Genomic DNA, 17,303 nt, shown 5'->3' with positions numbered 1-17,303 from the left:
ATTCCAGGCAAAAATGGGTATGATCAAAAACAAAGATGGCAAGGACCTAACAGAAGAAGAAGAGATCAAGAAAAGGTGGCAAGAATATACGGAAGACCTGTATAGGAAGGATAACAATATCAGGGATAGCTTTGACGGTGTGGTCAGTGAGCTAGAGCCAGACATCCTGAAGAGTGAGGTTGAATGGACCTTAAGAAGCATTGCTAATAACAAGGCAGCAGGAGACAGCATCCCAGCTGAACTGTTCAAAATCTTGCAAGATGATGCTGTCAAGGTAATGCATGCTATATGCCAGCAAATTTGGAAAACACAAGAATGGCCATCAGATTGGAAAAAATCAACTTATATCCCCATACCAAAAAAGGGAAACACTAAAGAATGTTCAAACTATCGAACAGTGGCACTCATTTCACATGCCAGTAAGGTACTGCTCAAGATCCTGCAAGGCAGACTTCAGCAACTCATGGAGTGAGAATTGCCAGACGTACAAGCTGGGTTTAGAAAAGGCAGAGGAACTAGGGACCAAATTGCCAATATCCGCTGGATAATGGAAAAAGCCAGGGAGTTTCAGAAAAACATCTATTTCTCTTTTATTGACTATTCTAAAGCCTTTGACTGTGTGGACCATAACAAATTGTGGCAAGTTCTTAGTGGTATGGGGATACCAAGTCATCTTGTATGCCTCCTGAAGAATCTGTATAACGACCAAGTAGCAACAGTAAGAACAGACCACGGAACAACGGACTGGTTTAAGATTGGGAAAGGAGTACAGCAGGGCTGTATACTCTCACCCTACCTATTCAACTTGTACGCAGAACACATCATGCGACATGCTGGGCTTGAGGAATCCAAGGCTGGAGTTAAAATCGCTGGAAGAAACATTAACAATCTCAGATAGCAGATGATACCACTTTGATGGCTGAAAGCGAAGAGGAACTGAGGAGCCTTATGATGAAGGTGAAAGAAGAAAGTGCAAAAGCTGGCTTGCAGCTAAACCTCAAAAAAACCAAGATTATGGCAACCAGCTTGATTGATAACTGGCAAATAGAGGGAGAAAATGTAGAAGCAGTGAAAGACTTTGTATTTCTAGGTGCAAAGATTACTGCAGATGCTGACTGCAGTCAGGAAATCAGAAGACGCTTAATCCTTGGGAGAAGAGCAATGACAAATCTCAATAAAATAGTTAAGAGCAGAGACATCACACTGACAACAAAGGTCCGCATAGTTAAAGCAATGGTGTTCCCCGTAGTAACGTATGGCTGCGAGAGCTGGACCATAAAGAAGGCTGACAGAAGGAAGATAGATCCTTTGGAACTGTGGTGTTGGAGGAAAATTCTGAGAGTGCCTTGGACTGCAAGAAGATCAAACCAGTCCATCCTCCAGGAAATAAATCCAGACTGCTCACTTGAGGGAACGATATTGAAGGCAAAACCGAAATACTTTGGCCACATAATGAGAAGACAGGACACCCTGGAGAAGATGCTGATGCTAGGGAGAGCGGAGGGCAAAAGGAAGAGGGGCCGACCAAGGGCAAGGTGGATGGATGATATTCTAGAGGTGGCGGATTCGTCCTGGGGGAGCTGACGACCGACAGGAAGCTCTGGTGTGGGCTGGTCCATGAAGGCACGAAGAGTCGGAAGCGACTAAACGAATAAACAACAACAAAATCGTTTCATTATTTTCTTTGTTTATTTGTCAAGAATTCTAGAGAATTTGTGCTACACATGCGCCTCTTTAACACTTCGTCATCTTCACAACAGTACTGTTGTTTGCAGAAAAAATGAATTGCATATAAGGAGTATAAAGAACATCCTAATTATAACATTTCATTTATAATAAACAGTGCTTTAGGATTTATTGATCTAAATTCCCCCTATCCCCAAATTCCTGGAATTGTAGGTCTGAATTGGTGAAAATAAAGGAAACTATCTCTTCCCAATTCCACAATACATAATTCTCAAGATTTCCTGGTTAAAAAAAAATGAACCTAGACATATCCTTAATTTTAACCATTTACCCTATTAATGGCAATGTTGTTTAGATGCTTAAGATAAGTGTTTTATTCAGTCCTGCTACAACCTATTTAAGTTGGTAAATGTGGCTTTAACATATGAAACCTATATATACAAATATATCTATCTCAAAGTCAAATATGCTCCAATGACCAGGTTCCAGTATGTTTGATTTAGTCTATTTTGCCCCATCAAGTATATCAGCATTAATCATGGGACCACTAAAATAATGGAAAAGTATTGGTGGCAGAAGCTATATTACAGAAATATATACATGATTAATGATTGTGTTACTTCTATCACCCCAAGCCCAGGTAGTTTCCTACACTAGCAGTTTTGCACTTATATTTATGATTATATGACTAATATGATAATACAGTTCAGAAATTGATCACATCATTTCAAAAACAGAACGTTTTGCTTGAAAAGGTATAATTCTCTTCCAGAGAGGAAAACAATCCAAAATTAGATGAAAAGCTGTCTGTGCGTGTGTGTATCTTTGTGTGTAATCTCCTACTTTCAGACGCAAAATCTAAACCAGCAGAGAGTTTACTGAGATCTCTCTAGATTATGCAAATTAGGTAATTTGGCATCTTGCAATTAATTCTGCTTCTCCAAACCAGGAGAAGAGAAAGAAGCTATGCGGGTCAGTAAAGTCACACTCATTACCACCACCTCTATCTTGTGAAAGCATATCTTCATAAAGACCGGAAAGATGCTAGAAAAGGAAAAAGAAACTTGGGAGGTTGATCTGTATGCCCACTATCAAAGTTTATTCATATTTTCAGAAACAATACCAAGAAGGGCATTTCCTCTAGCTTTTATGACTGTCAAAACAACACATACGCTTAATAAAGGCCCAATTTGGCTGAGGGCAAAAGTATTGCTGAAAATGGTACTTACATGAATGTGTGGATTCTTTAATCCTTTTGCATTCTTCAGGGAGGACAGGAAGTGGTAATTAATTGGACTGGAGAGTTTACCTTCAGTCTCAAGGTAAAAGGTGATGATGCAGCTTTGCCTGGTACAATTTCCACATCTTTTCAAAAGATCATTTATGGGCTCCTTATAAATGGGAACTGCACTTCCTGCCTTAACAATCACATCATCTTTTGCCAAAGTACACACTGGCTCCATCCTGCTCCAATCAAACAAAATTATCTATGGGGCCCATAAGAGATCAAGACAGAAAAAAGCGATTATGAGTGAGTGCTTTCCATCAATCAAATTCAGGTACTCAAACATTTCTATAAATTTCTTCAAAAGGTAGAATCATACCTTCATTAAGGCTATCACATTCTATCTCATCTTGCATTACAGCTGTACATGAAATGGAAAATATGTTTTGCTTCACACCTGAAACAAGCCACTGTGTTCTGGAAGTTGGATTGACTGTGTTTAGTAAGAAACAAAAGCCAGAACATTTTGGTGCTTTCAGGTTTGGGCCAAAATAAAATCCAGAGAGATCCCAGAGAATGTACAAAGCACATAGGCCAAGGCCAGTGCATGTTGCCTCCTCTGTCCCAGCTCAGCATCCTCTTTGGTCTATCCAACCCCTTATCCTCCCAGCACATTCCCTTCTCTCTCTGTCTCCCTACCCTCGGCCACCACCTCTGAAGTAACTCCTGTGCACCTCTTCCTTACAGAAAGCATATCCCATCAGCCTGCCCATCCCCTTATCAGCCCAGTACCTTACTTTCCGCACTTCCCAGCCACCAATGTCCCAGTGTGGTAGTTCTTACCAGCCCACTTGTCCCCCCACCTCTCCAAAACAGCTGTAACAGGCACAGAATGGGTTGGGCACAGAACATTTTGCATATTCTTCTCTTGCACCTTCCCTTACAATATTCACAGCTCTATTTTTATAATACTTAAATCTAACAACAGCTTACAAACTGGACTGAATGCCTTCTTATTTCATTTCTGAGCTTTGAGTAAACTAAGAGGAAGTTGAGCTATCAGGCAAAAAAAGAAAAAAAATCTAGTCTCCTTCAAGCTTGTCACATTTGATTCCTGGTGACTCTATAAACACAACCCAAGTTCTTTTCTTTCCTTTTTGCAACAATTTTTTTTTTAATATTCCAGTCCAGCCTCCAGCCCTGAGATAGCCCAGTAGATTCCCATGCACATAATTACCAGGCCCATCTCTGCATAATATTCTCTGAGAGCAGTCAAGATCAGCTATGAGTTGCTACTCGCTATGACATCAGGCAAAACCACAAAAACCCAATCAAAATAGGGTTTTCTTGTGAGTTTTTCCCCTTGCTTGCATCCTTAAAAATGTTTTTTCTTTTTCAATGCTGAGGATTTTGCTGGTGATTTTGCCTCAAAGCAAAATTCTGTTACTGCCATTTTTCTTTCCCAGAGTACAAAGAGAAAAATAATGGCACCTGGAAATTGTTGCCCTGTCAAGTTGGAAGAGAGGGAGGAAGGGAAGGAGGGGACGGGGGACAAAAAAGAAGCAAAGTCATGAAAAGTAAAGAATCTTTCTATAAAATTGCTCTGAGCACTGCTTCAGGGCTCAAACTGCAAATTCTGGAATGAAACCAAAACCACAGAAGATTACCATGTTAGATATTTAGTTCTTTCCCATCCCTCGCATGCTTCTTCTAAGAAGATAATATAGTCATCAAAAAATGAGAGAAAACATTTCTTCCTTCAGAATTCTTGTTTTAGTCATATACGAATTTAAGCAATCCATTAGAAACAATATTAACGATGATCTGTTATGCTTTAAAATCAATTGGCAGCTTTACTTTTCTTCTACTCCAGAATCCTCTCCAACCCTCATTTCAACATGAAGCAAAAGAGGACTTACTTTGAGGGCCAGGCTGTAGTCAGAATGAAAATCAGAAACTCCATATATGTAGAAAACATCTTCCTTCTCATGTCCCACAGGCAGCAAAGAAGCAAAGAAATGCTTGGCAAAGTAATGAAGCATCTTCCATTTGCCACCGTATTCTAAGAAAGTGTTCAGAAGGGAAAACGTTCACCACAGTCTCCCCAGAAGAACCCATATCGAACTATTCAGCTTCAGAAGCCTGCTCTCTTTCCTACATTCAGGAGGAGATCAAAGACTGGTCTCTATATACAGTACATTACCTTAGAAAAGGTTTCCAGAACCTGGAATGTTCCAGATGTGTTGCTAGCCGGGAGTTTTAGGAACCGCCGTTCCAGAACATTGGGGGGGGGGGCGGTTTACACCAGATTGGAAAGAGATGCCTTACAGGCATTGCTTTTTTTCCAGGATTGTATGTAATAGAAATAACACCAAATATAGTGGTACACACATACATATAAACAACAAATGTACGACCACAGAAGCCTTTGTGGATCACAGTCCACTTCCTAGGATGAATCTGTGAAAGATTAACTAACATACTCACAGAAGATTTGTATGACTCAGTTACTTACCACACCAGCATTGCAGCTCTCTGAAAGTCAACTCATGGGGAATAATCACACTGCAAGCTGATCTCCCTGATAGCACATGTGGCATTTTTAATAATTATCATCCCTAATAATGTAAGCCTTTTCCATGAAGTCGTTTGGAGTCAGGTGGTGTCTGATTAAATTAAATTAAATGCTCTTTTGTCCTCCGATTAGCAAAGACAAAATGGTTGGTACATCTTCTCACTCAGAATGGAGGTTGCTCCATTATAGAGAATCTCTTGAATCGGAGCAGACAGCCAAAATAATTTCCATGGCTGCAGCTTCAACTCCTTCTTAGAAAAGGATTGGCTCTGTGATACAGCATATGCTTCATGGGAGAAGGCCATAGACTCAATTATCTCCAGCTAATGGATTAGACAGCAGCAATGAGAAAGACCTTCCAAAATCAAGAAAGCCTTAAAATGAGACCAGTTCAACTCAGCTCCCCTATTCATGTTCACTTTGGGAAGTTCTTGCATGAAAACCATTTGTATTTCCAACCTTTTTTCTGCACAACTATATTGCTTCTCTTGGAAGTGGCAGCAAAGCAGTAATAAAAGGTGGCAAGGTTGTAGGTGTAATTTTGTAGGGCTGTACAGCACTTTGGATTTGAAGGCAAAAAGGTCTTTGGAACACACCTGGGTGTACACAGGCTATGTCTGCAACTCATTAAAATAGCTGCATCTTTTCCCATGACTGCATGGCTGCTCAGTGCAATCCCAGGAAGAAAATGCAAGTGAAATCCTCTGACTTTACTACTGAATTTTGTCCTGATCACAGAGTTGTGGCAGAAGGTGATACACCTTTCTGCAGTTCTTAAGTGGAAAGCACTATGCAACTACTTTAGCTGCATTTAAATGGGCTTCACACATTTGAAAAACAAAAGCAACCCCAACCAAAATATCTCCCCAAATCCCATTTTATTCAGACTAGTTATATTATCTTTCTGTTCACTGATTCTCCCCACCACTGCAAAGTTCATATGCAGCCCTCACCAAAAAGATGCTCATCCCTTATATTCCTTACAAAAGGTATAGCTTATTACCACAGTTCCCAATCTGTGTGCTGGGGCACCCTGGGGTGCCACAGCAAATTCACAAGGACACCACAAGATATTTTAATTTTTTGAGGGAAGCAGAGCAATACTCAATACCTCAAGGTAGTTCAGTTTTGGCCTAGGAGCACTGTAAAACAATACTGAGACACTAAGTGCGCTGTAAACCAAGAAAGTTTGGGAACTTCTGGCTTATTACTAGGCTACCATGTCTCATGAGAACTCAAGCTAAGACATGTGATGAGGTTTCCTGCTCATCTGATCCTCACAACAACTACCCAGCAAGGTAGCCAATCTTAGAGAGCATGCCTAGCCCAACATCACCCAAGAAAACAATATGGTCAAGTGGAGAGTTGAACATTGGTCTTCCCACTCCCAGCCCAACTCCTTAATCTTCACACCACATAGGTACTCTATCATGTAACATGCGTTCATTTCTACTGACACAACCAATGTGGGAATGCTTCTAAAAACTGCAAGAGTTCAAGCAATTAACAAGCTTCAAGCAATCATCTACATTCAGATATTGATCTTAGATCACAATAAAAGAACTGATGGGGGAATCATATACTCATTATTTTAGAAAATGAGCACCTTAAAGCCCTTTTCAACATCTACTGGAATCAGAACCGGTAGGGCTGGCCCACATGATTATGGAGATCAATAGGAGACTTTGGGATACTGGTCCTCTCTCAATCCCAACATATCACAAAGAGATGTTGTGAGGATAAAATTATAGAGTCCTCCACACATGCTGCCTGGAGCTCCCAAAGAAAAGCTGGTCTATACATATAATAAATAAATAAACAAACATGCTATACAATCAAAGCATTAAGTATTTCCTTCTCTCTGTAGCCATAATAATTGTGCCTTAGAAAGGTGTGATTGTCTTTAATAGCTGCTGGGTTTCAGCTCAGCAGAAGATGAAAATGCTAGAGTATAATGTCAGTAAAAACTGAGTCATTTCTTTAACCAAATGTGCGATCTGAATTGATCATGCTAAGGTGACCTTAAAATGAAGGATGGAAGCTGAGAATACACAGCTTGCAATTTGCCTAAGACGTAACCCAGTGGCTAATGCAAACCATATAGGTGGCTGACTCAGAAGCCTTTAATCTGAAGCTTCAGACATTGCAGTTCCTGAACAGGCTGGGCGAGAACCAGAGGAGAAGGCAAGACTCCCTCTACTTACTGAGATCATCTGGGAAACATCGCCTACAGAAGCACAGGCTCGCCTGGCAATGACTCAGGGTCCAGCCTTGTCTGTAGTTTCCCTGGTCTCTGAACTGAGAGGACTGACCTCACTAATGCCATTTAAAAACACACACACACATTTTTAAAACAGGCTTTTAAGTGTTCATCATTTTAATTTAATCTGTTATTTTAACACTTTTGTTTCAGTTTAGTTTTATGTTTTTATTATAACCACAAGACTTCAGGTGGAAGGGAGGGAGGGAGCGAAGATTATTTCTATTCCTTCTATCACTGCAATGAAAACTGGGAAAGATCATGTCACAAGGCTGGCAAGACTGGTTTTGGGGCTTCTTTTTCATATGCTTTAAAAGAGTTGGTGTTTGAAAGTTTTTATGCTAATTTAAAGCCAACACTACAATTGCTAACTCTGTCTTCCTGCTAATGATTTTTAGCAAATAGTGATCAGAGGTGGCTTGAGGACACAAACCGCCTTCCTGCTGTAACCTTATGTAGGTATTAGGCAGCAATTACCTTTGCCCATGCTGGCTGGAAATCATGGGAACTCAAGTCCAGCCTATCTGAAAGTCATGGGGCAAGAAAGGTCTCCTAAAAGCCTCTTAGGACCACAGGGGTAACTCCTGGCCCTCCAAATGTTGTCAAATGAGACCTTCCAGTCTTCCTGCCAGCACTGCCCTGGTGGATGCTGAGTGCTGTGATTCTGAAACCACTAGAAAGCCTCAGGATCCCAAACCTGTTTCAGAGAATGATGTGCTGCCTTTCTCTTTCAATTTAGAACTGTTATTAAACATCTCCTGAGAGGAAGAAACCAATGACAACTTCCTGTATAAACAGCTAAGGTTAAAACAAAGACTTCATAAAAATTTCTGTTTTCCACGCCTCCTACTTCTTTGCTCAACAAAAATAAAAAAGCTACCTATTGCCTGGATGAGAAGCAAATCTGTACTTGCCGTTCCGAGAAATACAGAGGGGAAGCACAAGTCATTTCGCACCTTTCCCACCCCCAGCAGTTGGGGAGGCTAAGTTTAATTTCCAGTTTAAAATGCTTGCTACTTTAAATTATTTCTTAAACAAAAATGTAGCAAATTATTCAGCAATTTGTGTTAGACTAGGTGAGGGAAGGAGAGCCAGTCTGGTGTAGTGGTTAAGACACCAGGCTAGAAACCAGGAGACTGCGAGTTCTAGTCCCACCTTGGGCACAAAGCCAGCTAGGTGACCTTGGGCCAGTCATTCTCTCTCAGCCCTAGGAAGGAGGCAATGGCAAACTGCTTCTGAAATCTTGCCAAGAAAACTAGTCCAGGCAGTCTCCAGGAGCAACACTGACTCGAAGTGTTGCCCCCCCACCAAAAAAAAGGGGTGAGGGAAGACCTGTGTTGTTAGTCATGAAGCTGACTAAATAATCTTGGCCTATTCATCCTCTTTCTATCTATACTAACTCACAAGATAAGATTTGGTTGAGGAATCCCATACACTGCTTCAGCATCTTAAGAGAAAATGGGACTAAAATGAAAGACAGGCACTAATAAAGCCCATACTTTAACTCAGCAGAACTACTATTTTTATTTTGAGTCTTACCTAGAGAAGCCCAGGAAGGGGCTTGCCAGATATCATTGAGTTGCCAAAAAAGTGCACCCATGGTTCGCCCCTCCCCATTGACAATCTCACTTTGGCTGCGACGATAGAATTCGGTTTCAGTTTTTACACATTGAGCCTGCATGATCTAATTTGGGATATATAAAAAAGCGTAAGTTGAAACATACATGCATCTAGAAGCATACAGGTTCTTGTAATTAGAGAACATTCGTCATTCATAGAGCAGCAGATCTGGAGGATACCAATTATCAGGACCCATTTCAACTGTGCTTTCAACTGGGGCATGTGAGTAAAATTACTTTAGTCACCTAACTGGATAACCTAACACCGGAACTGGGAAAGAGAATGTGACTGTACTAGATGTCCTGGACTTCTTGGTGGCTTTTGATATCATTCACCATGGTGCATTATGGAGGACTGGAATGTTACTATTCAGAACCTAAGAAGATAGCCTGGAATGCCCCATACGGTTCCACTTTATTCCCCATGTTGTTTAGTATCTAGATGAACCTGTAAGAAGAGGTCTTAGGTAAAGGTAAAGGTTTCCCTCGACGTAAAGTCCAGTCGTGTCCGACTCTAGGGGGCGGTGCTCATCTCCGTTTCTAAGCCTTAGAGCCGGCGTTGTCATAGACACTTCCGGGTCATGTGGCCAGCATGACGACACGGAACGCCGTTACCTTCCCGCCGAAGCGGTACCTATTGATCTACTCACATTTGCATGTTTTCGAACTGCTAGGTGAGCAGGAGCTGGGACGAGCAACGGGAGCTCACCCTGCCGCGCGGTTTCGAACCGCCGACCTTCCGATCGGCAGCTCAGCAGTTTAACCCGCAGCACCACAGAACTTAAATCCAGACAAGATGGAGATCCTATTGTTCAATAGGAAACTGGACTCTAGGCTTCAGGTTCATTCTGCTCTGGAATGAACCCCTCAAAAAGAGCAGATCCACTGTCTTGGACTGGCCCTTGGTTCTAGATGTCTTATGATTCTCAGGTGATAATGAGGAATACAGTTACTATATTATGGCTAGTGAGTCATTCCTGAGATGATCAGACCCCAGAACAGATTCCCATCCCTTGGTCACTCCCAGTTGACTACTGCAACATACTCTGCAGCATATCCAGAAACCACAACTAGTGAAAAATGCAGCAACAAGGTTGCTAACTGGTGCATGATACAGGCAGCATATTTCAGCTAGTCCTATATCGGTTACTGTTGGGAAAACACTCCCGGCTATGAGGCCCTCATGCCAGACGCAGGACAGACATTCCCTCATCTCAGAATCTACATCTTCATAAAAGGAAGATGTAAACTTTGAGTCACATACACAGTCATATTTCTCTTAAAAGACTTGGTTTTCCTTGAAAACAAAGGAAAAAGCTCAATACCAGAGCTATGAAAAGGAGAGAACTAACCTCATTCTCCTGAGCCTCTGATTAAAGCAGTGTTTTTCAACCTTGGCAACTTTCAGATGTGTGGACCTATGTTGGCTGGGGAATTATGCTCGCTGGGAATTCTGGGAATTGAAGTCTACATATCTTAAAGTTGCCAAGGTTGAAAAACATTGAATTAAAGGATGGAATCTACAAGAAGCTAGAATAGGAGGGGGCTTTTGCTTCAGGAATCTATTTCTAAGGAATCTAGAAATCTAGAAGTAATCTAGCCAGGAAGCTGCATTGGTAGTTTGATTTTTACATTTTTGTGTAGTGCTCCTTAAGCCTTATTGCATCTTATGCTTATTATTTCTGCAAAAGTAAGGAATTCAGTGTAACCCAACCTCTCCATTCCTAAATTCTTGCGAAGCAAAACATAATCTAACAGCAGTCTCTTCTGCCTGAGCTCACTACCAGCAAACTCAGGCCAGCACCATCTTGTGGTCTGCCTGGCACATTGCATGTATGTTTTAAATTTTTTTCTTAAGAGTAAGAAAGATTTCATATACCCTTTTCCATTTTTTTTAAATAAAGCTTGGTTTTGTTTATCACATGTGAATTTAGTCTATCTCTCAGAAAAGATAGGCCCCAAATTATATAAATTATTTTCTTCCTATTTCACCTTTCAGTCTGCAAAAACCAGTGCAGGTAGTGAAAGTGGTATCTCTCTTGTACGCTGGGTTGGGGAAGGACACCAGATGACTTTCTGGAAGCTGGGTAGTAGCAGAGGGAGCTACCAAGACTAATCCAAGACAAAAAGGCAGAGCCAAGGTGTATAGGCTTAGAAGGTTTCTGAAAAATGAGGTTTCCACTTAAGGGTTCAGCCATGCTACTATAATTGTTTTCCAGACACCAGTATGTTAGGTTTTGACCTTTAAATCCTGGCTGGCTTGAAATCAGACTATTGGAGAGATCACCTATCTCAGTATGAAGCTCCCTGGATGTTATGGTCAACAGGATAAGTCTTCTTAAAACTTCCCTCACTTTCCTACCACCTTTTCTTGGACTCATATTGAGAGGGTCTTCTCCTATGCTGTTCCCAAGCTTTGAAACGCAGTCCCTCAGGAGCTGTCCTGAGCAAATCCTCAAAGGGTAACCTCACTGAATTAGACCATAAATCCATATGTGGAGACTACAAAGATCTCAAAGAAGAAACATTTGTGCTACATGTACACGTAGTAGCATACACACTTTTCCCATCATAGAAATTATACACTTGTAAGAAAAATATATAAAAATGAAGCCCACAGACAACTTCATATTGATTATGAACTTCATATTCATTAGATCCAAGAATTAACTTTGGTAAAATGTGAACAGATTATCTTGCACATTTTCCATGAAAAATCATAACATTATCTTTATTTTTTTTTAAGGTCACAGTTAACATTCTGACAAACACTTACCTGAGTGAGATAGATTGTCTGTTTGAAGTTCTCAACTGGATTTACTACCTGAGGCAATTTAAAGTGAAGCCCTGCCTGATGAAGCATTTCGTCATTACCTCCAGCACGATGCTGTCGGTGCAGGGAGAAATTACTTTTATAAGACCAATCTTCCTCAACAGACACCTGAATATAAAGAAGAACATATTTATATGGTTTTAAGAACATGAACAGCATACAGAAATGCATGCAGCACTTTAAAAAAAAACATATATTTTGCTTCAGAGTCTATGTTCTATTTATTTATTTAAATAATCTAATATAGTTACCCAAAACAAGGACTCTAAAATTAGGGCAATATCCTCCCCTCAAAAACTGGGGGACCTGGTAGGGAACAGACCCCAGAATGACTCTCTTTTTAAAAAATAATTAATTGGGGAGCAGTAAAAACAACAACTCTCACCAAATAAAACAAAGAGGTTTATTTTATTAATTTATAATAATTTATTAATTTATATTATTAATTTATATATTTTTAAACAAAACCAGAATTCACAATTTTCACTTTAAAAAGCCTTGTGATGGCAGAGAGAGCAATCCCTTCCAAACCCATGCTAACTCTAATCTATCCTACTCTAGATAAATCTTCCCCAATGTGGCACATTCCACATGTTTTGGCTGGTAGCACTGTGAGTGGTAATTCTCAATGTATTTGCAAGACAGCAGGTTGTGGAATGTTGCAGCAGACTGAGATCATGGAGACCTGAATTCCTATCCAGTTATGAAGCTAACCAGATAGACAGTTGTAGGCAAAAGGATAAACTTCTAATCCTCAAATGTAGAACCAGTTTGCTAAACTGCATCCCCAGATGTGTGCATAAGCCTTAAGTTTATAGTTCATTTATTTTGATAAAGCTGAAATAAACCTATGGTTCCCAATGTTGTATTTAGATCCAGGAATCATAATTCCCTTTTTTTCCTGATCCAACTTGTTCTATATTTTTGTTTCTATGAAAGAAAATTGTTCAAAATACTGTTAGTTTCTGAATGTGCTAAGATACCTTTAATTGGCTCTCAAGCTGGCTAAGAAATCATGCCACATTTACAGATACCATTCTAAGGCAGCTTAATCTATCCTGTATTAGTTCTACAGCCTATTGGTTTAAACTGGAGAAAAAGAAAACCGAGTGCAGACTTGTCAGTCATCCTGTGTTAGATTAGAACTGCCTTCAAGCAACCAGTTAGAGAAGCTTTAGAGAATGTATTTCCTTTTGCTTTTCAGCTTATAAATTAGCATAGGGTAGGGAAATAAATGCTATTTTAAGTCTGTACCTTTAGCTTCTCTGTAAAGCTAAGCATATGTCCACACATCCTTCCACTGAAGTCAATGGAAGGGACAAAGGAGGTACAGATTTTGTTTTCCTTAAAGCCTATTGCATCAACTGGGTGTGGTGGAGTATAATTAAACAGTACTTTAAAGGCATCTGGGTGTTTAATATGCAAATGCTTAAATACACAAACTGCATCAGCAAGGGAGGAGAAGTAACTAACAGATCTCAGCAGATACTCTACTAGACACCACCACTACCACCGCCTTAGCTGAGAACCTAAGGAAAATCTTAGTTCTGAATCTGGTGTTTGTATTGGGCTCCCAAAGGTCTAAGCAGTGGCTGAATACTAGAAAATTGGGGAAGTTCTGATCTTGCAACGGTCATTGAGAGTTCTGAGTTTAAAAGGAAGCATCCTGTTTTATGTGGCTTTATTCCAAGCACAGGATAAAAAGGGTGCTTGGTTCCACATCGTTTAATCTTACTCTTTTGTGTTTTGACCTAAGACTGGACCAGATGGACCTTTGGGTTGATTCCCTAAGTCTCATCTTACATCCATAAAATGTGCTGGAGAGTGAGAGAAGACAGCTGGCTTTTATTTACCTGTGCCAAGGTGCTGAAGGAAGGCCATGACTGAAAGCCATATTCAGAGGCAAACCGGGCCCTGGGATACATGGACCAGTTCCAGCAGTCTTTCTGGTAATTGTAGTAATGGATATCTCCGTAATGGGTATCAGAAGGGTTGTGAGCCAGCCAACCTTCCTTGACTGACTCCAATCCGTTAGTAGGGCTTGAGGCAATGAAAGGACGGCTCGGATCTTCCTACATTTAACAAGATTCAAAATAACAGACTAACTGGGGTCAAGAAATAAAAGAGAGTTGCTATAGAAACTACCTTGACAAACTATAATTTGGAAAGTACAAGCAAAAGGCAGATTTTTCATGGTGAATCACAGTCTCTTTTCCCAAGAATACTAGACCATTTCTATCATTTCTGGTTCACTGAATGTGTCAGTGAATGTCAGATTCCTGGAATCGGATTTTCAGCTGCAAGAATCAGAGTTTCATACTGCAGCATCAAAGGGAAGCAATCAGATTCACAGAATCATAGAGTTGGGACGGAGGGGGGACTTTGGTCATCACATCCAACATCCTGCTCAGTACAAGAATCCAAATTAAACCATCAGATGGCTGAATAGCCTTTTTTGAACACATCCAGTGATTGTACTCTCCACCTCTCTGCAACTTTCAGATTGCAAGACAAGTAGACAGAAAATCTTGTACAGCCTAGGGCCCACTCAAGCACTTGGTTTGCACAAATCCAGGATCCCCTCTGCACCCCTATATAGCAACAGTCTTCACAGACTTTTACAGTGGAGCTGATTAACTTCCCATTCAGCTCCAGCATTCACATTGCCAAGCTATCTTTATACTGTTAATGCAGAATGGGAACTCCCATCTCATCCTGCTTTCTCAATTCTCCCCTCTCCCTGCTGACGTCAAGACACCACAACAACTTGACACCTTTTCCAAGGTTCCTTATGCTGACAGGAAAGGCACCCTGTGTGTGTGTGTCTGTCTGTCTGTCTGCAAAAGCAAAAGCAAAAGGAGAGGACAGAGATGCTGGCTGGATGCTGATTTTTATACTTCTCCTTTGGCCAGTGGAAGAGAACAGTTGTTAGTTATTAGCTCGCAAGAAATAGTGAGCTTCAGGGGGGGTGAAACAAGTGGTTCTGTGGAAATACCTTGGAAAAACTGACCTTGGGAAAGGGCCAACAAGGTAATTCCAGGGAATGAAGATACTATTCCTTTCACATCTGTTAGGTACTGCCTACATAATTTCCCCTTCCTGGTTTTATTTATTTTACGGCTTTTACATTTTCCAAGTAAATTACCCATTATATTTATTTACTGCAGAACAAAGGAATCTTTCACCCTTGTTAGTTTACCTCTTTACTATTGTGCATAATTCCCAGTGTCTGTAACATTCACCATTTTAGCTATCAAACTTGGCTGTTTCATTCAAAGACGAGACACTTTTGAGGATAAGACACAGGGGCCAGAAGGTATTTTTCCCCCATGGCCAAGGTAATCAGGAGGAAGCTGATGCCTTCCATCTTCAGTGTTACCCAGCAAGCAGATGGAACCAATATGGATAGTACATGGAATATCCAGAGCTCACCATATCATTACAGGGACTGAAACAGCTATGTCAGACAGCAAATTGGACAAAAGAATTCACCTCCTGATCCATTTCATGGAGAAGCCCCTTCATCTCCTATAAGCACACAGCTCTAAGAACAGCTTTCTGTCCTGGCCAGCTGCCACTGTATGTTTCATTCTCAATGTGTTGTATATGGATGCAGCCATGACAGTTGTCAGTACAGGCAGTTGCTACATCCATCACAGAATTATATATTAAATTACATCATCTGTTGGACAATCTTTCAAGAGGGGAAGCTTGTTCTGAAGTTTATACTTCTGTTCCAATGGTTAATTATTTCTTTCACTAGGCAGAGAACTTCAGTGTGGGCAATACAGGGAAGAACTTTCTTGCCAGCTCCAAAATACCTTTGTACCTATAATAAAGAATAATATGAGCCCTTTCAGACTGTACTTGCCAGATCAAGGCTGCAACTATTCAACAAAAGACTTTGAGAAGCACCGATGCTAGAAAAAAACAAGCCCAAAGTACAATGTTTACATCCCATAGTGCACTTCTATGATAACCAGCTCCTCACCTACCTGTATCTTTTAGTCCAGATTCAGAAAAATTCAAAACAATTACTGCACACATTTAAAACTGTCCTGCACAACTTGTAACCAGACAAGCCAAACAGATCTTTGACACTCTAATATGTAATGGCTATTAGCAGGGGTGATAAATTTCCAAGACTTGTCTACAGTACTTAGGATTTCAGAAAAGAGGAGCAGGAGGAGGAGGAAGAAAATACAAGGAAGAAAGGAAGAAAAGATGAGAGATAAGACACCTGGTAATCCATAGGCGTGGCAGCTGGACTGTGACCTGTTGAATTGTGCAGGCCTCATTTAGAAGGAAAAAAATGAAGTATGTTCAAAACCAAGTGCTCCTAAAAGGGTCATGTATCCTTGTGAGCATTGTGACAAGGTTATCAAGCTGATGCACAACAAGGGCATGGGGAGCAGTTAAAAACAGTCTCCTCTTTCCTAACTAGCAGCTTATCATTATGTTTATTAGAGAGGTCAGACAGATTCCTAAAAGCACATACAGTAGGTATTCCAACAGGTCTAGGAGACTGAACTAGGCCAGATACAATAACTTCATCACTGTTTTTGAGACAGACCATGATCTTGCTCTTTACAGAATGACTTCATCTCCTGTTTTTTACAAAATGCTTGAGGAAATGCTATTACTGCTACTATAGTATCATTATTATTAAGTTAACCATAAGTTCCAATTCAAATAGACCACCTTTAGCTATAAAATGAAGAGAGGAAATATGCACCTCCCCAGCAGTCACAGAGCCCCTGAGAAGGACTAGCACCAAAGGTTTGTCAGCCAACTGCAGCTGGCTAAAATGTTTTTGTCACCTTTCTTAATTTTGTGAAGACCTGCATGATTTCTTTTTAAGCTTGGTCTAGCGGTTAAGGTGCTGGGCTAGAAACCAGGAGACTGAGAGTTCCAGTCCCGCCTTAGGCATGAAAGCTGGCTGGGTGACCTTGGGCCAGTCCCTCTCTCTCAGCCCAACTCACCTCACAGGGTTGTTGTTGTGGGGAAAATAGGAGGAGGGAGGAGTATTAGGTATGTTCGCCGCCTTGAGTTATTTATAAAAATAATAAAGGCGGGATAAAAATAAAATAAAATAAATAAATAAA

General features: G+C 40.6%; 1 protein-coding gene across 1 annotated transcript in view; it reads right to left on the bottom strand.

Annotated features, from left to right (window-relative positions):
* MANBA (mannosidase beta) overlaps positions 1-17,303 on the bottom strand; it is a 62,662-nt gene that overhangs the window by 5,032 nt on the left and 40,327 nt on the right. The window contains exons 12-16 of the mRNA XM_063310426.1: positions 14,052-14,270; positions 12,142-12,306; positions 9,286-9,430; positions 4,831-4,973; positions 2,916-3,173 (exon numbers count right to left, since the gene is read on the bottom strand). Coding sequence (XP_063166496.1) covers positions 2,916-3,173; positions 4,831-4,973; positions 9,286-9,430; positions 12,142-12,306; positions 14,052-14,270 — 930 coding nt within the window. The remainder of the gene's footprint in view (positions 1-2,915; positions 3,174-4,830; positions 4,974-9,285; positions 9,431-12,141; positions 12,307-14,051; positions 14,271-17,303) is intronic.

The sequence above is a fragment of the Candoia aspera genome, chromosome 8, assembly GCF_035149785.1.
Source record: "Candoia aspera isolate rCanAsp1 chromosome 8, rCanAsp1.hap2, whole genome shotgun sequence".
NCBI classification, from domain to species: domain Eukaryota; kingdom Metazoa; phylum Chordata; class Lepidosauria; order Squamata; family Boidae; genus Candoia; species Candoia aspera.
Note: the sequence above shows the minus strand (reverse complement) of the source record. Positions and strands in the feature narration are given on the sequence as shown.